The sequence below is a fragment of the Oncorhynchus mykiss genome, chromosome 26 (assembly GCF_057628025.1).
Source record: "Oncorhynchus mykiss isolate SJ-2025 chromosome 26, ASM5762802v1, whole genome shotgun sequence".
In the NCBI taxonomy this organism is placed as follows: domain Eukaryota; kingdom Metazoa; phylum Chordata; class Actinopteri; order Salmoniformes; family Salmonidae; genus Oncorhynchus; species Oncorhynchus mykiss.
This window is the reverse complement of record NC_143047.1, coordinates 13,190,069-13,198,336: the sequence shown is the minus strand read 5'-3', so window position 1 is coordinate 13,198,336 and position 8,268 is coordinate 13,190,069. Positions and strand designations below refer to the sequence as shown.

The window sequence follows — 8,268 nt, the reverse complement described above, 5'->3', positions numbered from 1 at the left end:
GCCTCTCATTTGACAAGACCCCTTTTTACCCTTTTAGTACATAAACGTCTTTAGACTCTACTTGTGTGACAATTGGTACTGTGTGAAGCCAGTGGTGCAGTGTGAACACCAGACATGCAATTAGACATGTACTGTTAAAAGGTGTGTTGCGCGAGATGGGCAACAAAATCAAAGGGTACCCTGAGGGGAATGTGACAATGACCTATAGGTTCAAGGATTTAACAGGTTTACAAACACAAATAACCAACAAAAGTGGCATAAAATGAGACTCAAGTTCAGTTATTTTATCTGATAAACCAACAAATAATAATCTTGTTTCAAGATACCAAGTCAGAAAGTGCTGAACAGGACAATCCAAACTATTTTGAACATATAGTTTCGTACAATATGTACTTTACAAACAGGCTGTCAAAAGACGAGCAACATTGTGGCACCACACAATAACCCACAGAGCAGAGAGAGGGTCAAAAGTCACAACACAACACAGAAAATGTAGCATATAATATAGAACAAACTGTGTTTTGTGTGCTAGCTCAGTAGTCCCTCAACACATAGTTAACACTCATTATCGCTAGTGATGGGTCATAAACATGATCAAAGCAGATGAATCATCCACACAGCTATTCACTTTCATTGGTTTCTCTCCAACACGATTGTTTCTATCATTTGACTGTCACAGAAGCTTCCTCTAATCAAACGTTTGATTGACATCAACTTCAGAGGTAGCACCACTCTGATTGAATACTCAGACTTATCAAAGGCATGGACAGGTGTGTCCCCAACATGGATCTCTATGGATATAGATGAGTCATTGCAGCTGTTCTGATGAAATTAGGAATCTCAGGTTCTCCAATTGATATTCACTCTGACTGACCGTGGTCTGTATTAGACCTGAGTGAGTATAGAATAGATTTGGTTAGGGTTCCTCAGCTCTTCATTCCAAGGCTCCAGTCTCAATTGACACTCTCTGAGATACAGTATGACATGATAAACCGTGAACAGATACATTTGGTTAGGGGCCCTTCACTACACAACCCCCCATTCTAATAACCATCCATCCACCTTCAGTGAGGCATGTGTGGAGGGCCACGATTGGTGGCAATGGACATCAGACCGAGGGTGGTAGCTACCAGGGAAGCTGCATGTTCCCCCTGACAGGCACAGGTGTCCAGTAGGGAGCGTATGCGAGAGGTCAGTGTCAGAGAGGCAGAGATGACCTCAAAGGCCTCCGGGGGAAGGGCTCGCCGTGAGATGAGCACATCCAGCAGGTTGTTGAGTCGTCCCTCCGTCATGCCTCGAATGATGCCTTCACGTCTCTCGCGCAGCATACGACAATAGCTCACCGCCACCGGAGTCGCAGACACACACCGGGCAGCTGCGGACAAAGAAGGTAGGGTGAAGTTTCAAGGATGACACAAGAACTATAATATCACATCTCTCTCAAACACTCATAAGACACAAATCGTGTAGAGAGGACTTTGAGAAAAATACCTGGACAACTCAGAGAAAGAGGACAAGAGACAAGCAGTAGCTATCTGATATGAAAGACAGTAATACGTACCGTAGATTCATAGCCCTACTAGACAAGTTACCCTCTTAATCAACACACTGGTCACAATCATAAATGTCTAGTAGCCATGTATTGCTTTTTAAAAAGACAAAATGTTTTTGACTCAGAGCATTTACTGGGACAACAGACAACTTGTAGAGAGAAACAAAGATCCTCAAGGGAGGAAACGCATTGGACACTGATAAGAAAGGATGGCCATGCAGGAAACCAGCAATCCCCCAAACTGCTTACTGTGCACATACAAACACACAAATGGAGGCACTGTTTGTAACGTCTACTCATTTTCATATTGCTTTACTTTGTCTTCACCTTTTTCAGCAACATTTTAGACACGCTAGAGAAAGATAAGTCAATTCTAGATAGCTACAGTCTGGCACTGTACATACGTTTGCAGACAAAACTGGGTAATAGGTGGGATGTCTAAGCTTAAACACATTTTCTACCATGGGAGCTGGCAGTGGGCTGGTTGAGAGGGCTCTGTCTGAGGGCTTTGGAGGGACTGGAGGAGAGTGGGGGTGGTGGGCTGAGTCTCTGTCCCTGGGAGACGCCTCCTGTCCCTCTGGAATGCTCAGGACCCGGTCCACTGCTGGGACATCTGGGACTGGTGGAAGACACCACAGAGCCAGACACACAGTCTGGGGAGAGACACGTTGCTGTTAGACTGTTCCAAGATACAATATCAATTAATTATTATTTAATAAAGAAGATAAACAACAGGGTGGTTTCACTGACAACAAACTGAGCATATTCACAAACTGCTCTCATTATCAATCAGTTTGAAGTTCTTACCCTGACAGTGCCTCCTCTGGGATGCTTCCCCTGTATATATGGCTGTAGGGGGACTAGGGAGTGTTTCACTAGGACAGGAAGTCTGTGGAAAGGGCAGTGTCTTGTTGCCCACACATTTAGTGTCTCTGGAACCAGCGCAGGCCTAGTAATGAGATAAGTAAATATTGTTTTCAATGTAAGACATCACAAGCATTAAATACAATCAGTATATCACAAAAAAATGTGAACCAAGCTCACTTCTAGATTGTTTATCTCAATGGGAATGTCCTTCACAGGATGTATTTTAGAGTCATGTAGCGCCCTCTCCTGGTAAAGGGACAGAAAACACATACGCATGTTTGCTCATGATTAGTGACGGGTCTATTTACTGTTTTCAGTAATAACTGTTGAGAGATTAAAAGCACATGAAACATATCCTGATTTCCTCAGTCAAAACAAACTGATAGCAGATCAGGCTTGTGGAAACAGAGAATATCGGACTTCAGAGTGTAATAGAACTTATTAAATGAGGATGATCCGTACCTTGCTTTCCCTCACCCTGAGGGTAGCCCTTGTCATGGCATCGGGATCAAAGGTTGCTATGACGCTCCTCAGTTCCAGTGCACAGTCTGTGGACAGAGAGCCAGAGAAAGAAGAGGACATGAGAAAGATGTCCTGCCAAGTAAACATCACATTGAACATAAACGCACCAAAAGTTTCCGTTTTTTATATACCCACATTTTTTTTTTTTTTTTTTTTTTTTTTACCTTTATTTAACCAGGCAAGTCAGTTAAGAACAAATTCTTATTTTCAATGACGGCCTGGGAACAGTGGGTTAACTGCCTGTTCAGGGGCAGAACGACAGATTTGTACCATGTCAGCTCGGGGGTTTGAACTCGCAACCTTCCGGTTACTAGTCCAACGCTCTAACCACTAGGCTACCCTGCCGCCCATGGCAGTCATAGGCAAGGAAATACATGGATATGAACTAACATCAGAAAATAAACAATTGAACACAATTTAGATGAGAAGACTCAAAGAGTCTTATTGATTAACTGGCAGAAGTAGGGTATGGGATTGTATCTCTCAGTCTCGGCGTGTGGAACAGAGAGGAAGTGGGTCCTGCAAGTGGTTCTGCTTGTCACTCGTCCTCAACAGGCAGGTAGGTAAGCAGTCAAGGAAGGGGGACTTGTAGGGAGAGATCACAAAGACCAGGCACAGCTGCTCTCTTCACCATTGTCTATCTACACTCTGATTCACCCTCACAGACAGACTTACCCTCTGCTGTTGGACGGCTGTGTGGGTTAGTGCTCCAGCAGTTGGTCATCAGCTGAGAGAGGGTATGGCAGTGGGGTACATGCTTGGGTAGCAGCTCATCCTTCAGGCCTGAACCAATCCCATCATCACCTGAAAGCAGCTGGAGCAAATCTGCTTGGGCATGGACAATGACAATGATGTGTTACAAATGACACATGTAATAAAATATTGAGACTGTATGATATTCGGCCAGGTATAACCTAGTCTCTGCTGATAGAAACAGAGTTGTGCTTTGAATAGACAGAAAGAAATAGAAACACCTTCACATGGTGGTCTTCTGTTCAACGTCTCCCACAGCAGCACACCAAAGCTAAAGAGAGAAGATGCTCATTGGGTAACTGCATGTTCATTAGTAAAGGCATCTGTAGAAAAGTGGTAAACATATCCTTCCCCCACCTGGTAAATTGAATTGGTGAATATGACTGTTTGAAGTGGCAGGATCATGAAAGGTGACCTCACCTGTACATGTCTGCCTCCACAGTGGGTGTGGTGCCAGTCAGGGCCTCAGGAGACAGGTACACCAAGTCCCTGAAGCAGGGCCCCCCTCCAGCAGAGAGAGAGGAGCCAACCCTCCACTCCCTGGGCAGGCCCCAGTCACTCACCTGGAGGTAGGAACATGAACACCCAGACAGATGAACATAAACGACAACACACACAAACATAAACACCCCCCACAGATGAACATTAACACCCACACACAAACCGACAAAAAACACCTGCTCTAACAGACTCAAACCCACGTACGTACACTGTAACGCTTACACCTGCAACTGTTCACAATACACCATATCCCATGGAAAATATACCATCAATCAAAGGGAGTTCTTTCTCACATTAGTTTCACCACTCAGAGAGAAGACTTGAGTCTCTGTAGTACAGGACTGGGTCAGTTATCAGTCACTGTTCTCTACCTTGGCCCGGTACTGCTGGTCCAGGAGAACATTGGTGGGTTTCAGGGCCTGGTGGGGGAGTGGTATGCAGTGGAGGTGGCACAACCCCTCTGCCACATCTAATAGGATGCCTAGCCTGAAACTCATGGGTAGACCTGGATACAGCTGGGTCTGACAGGGATAACACATGTTACAATCATTCAAAAGATGCAGTATCAAATCTATTCACTTCATTATAATGGATAATAAATAAAAGGGAACTGAAAAGCACATGACAACACGAAGTTGAAATTGTGAACTGAAAATACTATAGAATTCAACATGACCACAACACAACTTACTGTGTGTAAATACAGTTTAACCACAGATAGACTAAATCATGTGCAGTGTCACGTCTACTGTCTGAACTTTCTCCTGAAACAGGAAGAGCTCTTTGTGTAAATAAGGCAGTGACAGTGCTGATGAAAGATAGATCTCTTTTTGCAGCAGCCAGGGGCTTTCCAGACACAGCATGTGGATGACAAGCACAGCACTGGTCTCCATGAAGACACAGGAATTGTAAATAAAGCAATCAAAAGAAGGACATTACTTGACTAACTTTATGTGCATCTATCGACCACCAGTTTGTTGATACACTGAGTGTATAAAACTTTAAGAACACCTGCTCTTTCCATGACAGACAGACCAGGTGAATCCAGGTGAAAGGTATGATCCCGTATTGATGTCACTTGTTAAATCCACTTCAATCAGTGTGGATGAAGGGGAGGAGACAGGTTAACGAAGGATTTTTAGGATTCTCTTTTTTTGAGGCAATTGATACATGGATTGTGTGTGTGCCATTCAGAGGGTGAATGGGCAAGAGAAAATATTTCAGTGCCTTTGAACGGGCTATGGTAGTAGGTGCCAGGCGCACCGGTTTGTGTCAAGAACTGTAACACTGCTGGTTTTTCATGCTCAACAGTTTCCCGTGATCATCAAGAATGGTCCACCACCCAAAGGACATCCAGCCAACTTGACACAACTGTGAGAAGCATTGAAGTCAACATGAGCCAGCATCCCTGTGGAACGTTTTCGACACCTTGTAGAGTCCATGCCCTGACAAATTGAGGCTGTTCTGAGGGCAAAGAGCGACTCAATATTAGGACGTTTTTTTTAATGTTTGGTGTACTCTGTGTCTACTGTATGCTGCAACACAGGGAAGCTGTAGAACCAACTTAGATGAATCAATTAGCCTACTGCCACACACTATACATGCATATTCATATTTGAGTTAGACTGAGCGCGCATATATAACACTGACCTGGTATAGTAGAGAGTGTAGAGAGCCCTCAGGCATCCAGTCATAGAGCAGGCCCATCAGACACCAGGCCTCGTACACACCCAGAGGAACCAAAACCCGCTCTGAATGGACTTGTCTGACCACAGCCACATCTCTCATCCACTCAGTCCACTTACTGGGGAAGAACAGAACACACAGTAAACACACCACATACAAACCTATGCACACATATACAGTAAACGCATAAAAACACACAAACCCTCAAACAGACACGCACCTGCTGCAGTGGTCTTGGTTCACAAGGCTTTAATTTAAACTAATTAAGTAACCACAATAATGTGTCAGATATTTTGGAAAGTTGTGTGAGAGAGAGAGAGAGAGAGAGAGAGAGAGAGAGAGAGAGAGAGAGAGAGAGAGAGAGAGAGAGAGAGAGAGAGAGAGAGAGAGAGAGAGACAGCGAGAGAGAGAGAGAGAGAGAGAGAGACAGCGAGAGAGAGAGAGAGAGAGAGAGAGAGAGAGAGAGAGAGAGACCCGACCTCACCCTCCTAGAAGCTGAAGTAAAATGTTAACTGTTTGCTGATGATCTGGTGCGTCTGTTCCCAACAAGGGCCTACAGCAGCACCTATAATACAAATAATGGGGATCCAAAAAAGGTTCAATTGCCAGGACCACAAATACAAATTCCATCTAGACACCGTTGACCTAGAGCACACAGAAAAACACACCTACCTCGGCCTAAACATCAGCACCACAGGTAACTTCCACAAAGCGGTGAATGATCTGAGAGACAAAGTAAGGGCATTCTAAGCCATCAAAATGAACATAAAATTCAACATCCCAATTAGGATCTGGCTAAAAGAGCCTTTATATTCTACAACCACCTAAAAGGAAGTGATTCCCAAACGTTCCATAACAAAGCCATGACCTACAGAGAGATTAACCTAGAGAAGTGTCCCCTCAGCAAGCTGGTCCTGGGGCTATGATTCACAAATACACGACAGAGCCCCAGGACAGCAGCACAATTAGACCCAGTTTCTATTGCTTGGAAGCGAGCCACGGTTCGTCCTTTACTTAAAGGGGGAGATCAAATTGATCCTAACTGTTATAGACCTGTTTCTATTTTGCCCTGTTTATCAAGTGTTGGAAAAACTTGTCAATAATCAACTGACTGGCTTTCTTGATGTCTATAGTATTCTATTGGGTATGCAATCAGGTTTCCGCTCAGGTTATGGATGTCTCACTGCAACCTTAAAGGTCCTCAATGATGTCACCATTGCCCTTGATTCTAAGCAATATTGTGCTGCTATGTTTATTGACTTGGCCAAAGATTTTGACACAGTAGACCATTCCATTCTTGTGGGCCGGCTAATGAGTATTGGTGTCTCTTTGGGCTGGTTTGCTAACTACCTCTCTCAAAGAGTACAGTGTATAAAGTCAGAAAATCACAAACACCATTGTAAATACGTACTATATTTATCTGTCTACTTATTTTCCCTTTCGTAGCCTAATTCAACTAGTTGCATATTGTTGCAACACTGTACATGGCTAGTAACACAACTTTTAAAATGGCTCTATTATTTAGAAACTTTTGAGAGTGTAAAGTTACTGTTAATTTCTGATTGTTTATTTCGCTTTTGTTTATTATCTATTCCACTTGCTTTGGCAATGAACACATGTTTTCCATGCCTATAAAGCCACTTGACTTGACTTGAGAGAGAGATTTTGTCATTGCATTTGAGATTTGCCAAATTTACCTTCCACCTGCAGTGCGAGACGAGAGGACCTTGATTGACACCTGTAGCTCTGTTCTCTTGTAAGTACCCTGAAGACACCCGCCTGCGCTGGTTCGGCACAATATCACATTTAGCACATCCTCTTGATGAACAGTTTCCACCGCCATCTGATAGTAGGAACAGAAATCAGTCGACTCTATAATAATAACACTTTATTTTATCTTGCTTGTTGCTCTGCCATGGATTAATGTATTTGTCTTTCACTGCACTGACACATTGAACAGGAAGCATCGAGTTGCCGCGTGTGCTCTGAAGACAGTGTATGTACATCGACACGATTGGCTGCTTTGTTCACGGAAATCTCCTGGCTAGCTACAGTAGGCTATAAAATGAGGGATGAAGTCATTTTTTTTGGCAATGGCGTAACAACCGATAAAGGCAGCGACATAACTTGGCTTGAACAACTCCTGATTCAACGACCCACCTGTCAAAAACGTGTTGAACCAACGTAGTTCCCACGTGATTTCAACCCGCAAAATCTACATGGCAATGTTTAATCAACGTGGAAAACTGAGGGCATTTCGTCTTTTTCCCACCCAACGTTTAACCTAAATGACAATGACATAGTGAATATTTTTGTTAGTTGACAACTCAACCAAAAGTGAAAGGGCTGTTAGGGGACAGAGTTGGGAAATTCATTTAAAAAAAAAG

At 43.7% G+C, this 8,268-nt stretch overlaps 1 protein-coding gene across 3 annotated transcripts; it reads right to left on the bottom strand.

The window, feature by feature from the left end:
• Window positions 1–263: 263 nt before the first annotated feature.
• LOC110506391 (receptor-interacting serine/threonine-protein kinase 2) lies at window positions 264–7,885 on the bottom strand. Of its 3 annotated transcripts, XM_090222139.1 has the most exons (12): window positions 6,554–6,630; window positions 6,366–6,446; window positions 5,846–5,999; window positions 4,567–4,716; window positions 4,115–4,257; window positions 3,916–3,965; window positions 3,617–3,766; window positions 2,882–2,967; window positions 2,597–2,665; window positions 2,360–2,501; window positions 2,014–2,205; window positions 264–1,375 (listed from the first exon to the last, which is right to left on the bottom strand). In XM_090222139.1, the coding sequence occupies exons 1-12, from the start codon at window positions 6,565–6,567 to the stop codon at window positions 1,065–1,067; spliced, it is 1,542 nt and encodes a 513-aa protein (XP_090078265.1). In that variant the 5' UTR covers window positions 6,568–6,630; the 3' UTR covers window positions 264–1,064. The 3 variants fall into 3 exon arrangements, with proteins under 3 accessions (XP_090078265.1, XP_021441653.3, XP_090078264.1); XM_021585978.3 differs by lacking the exons at window positions 6,366–6,446; window positions 6,554–6,630 and adding an exon at window positions 7,579–7,885; XM_090222138.1 differs by having other exon boundaries at window positions 6,366–6,617.
• Between the last annotated feature and the right edge of the window lie 383 nt (window positions 7,886–8,268).

What these genes read in the sequence shown, in the direction of transcription:
- LOC110506391 (XM_021585978.3), bottom strand. Translation starts at nt 7,724, where the DNA reads ATGGCGGTGGAAACTGTTCATCAAGAGGATGTGCTAAATGTGATATTG. An exon ending in TACACTCTCTACTATACCAG is followed by an intron (nt 4,717 to 5,845) that starts GTCAGTGTTATA and finishes TATCCCTGTCAG; the next exon opens with ACCCAGCTGTATCCAGGTCT. An exon ending in CAGCCGTCCAACAGCAGAGG is followed by an intron (nt 2,968 to 3,616) that starts GTAAGTCTGTCT and finishes CTCTGTCCACAG; the next exon opens with ACTGTGCACTGGAACTGAGG.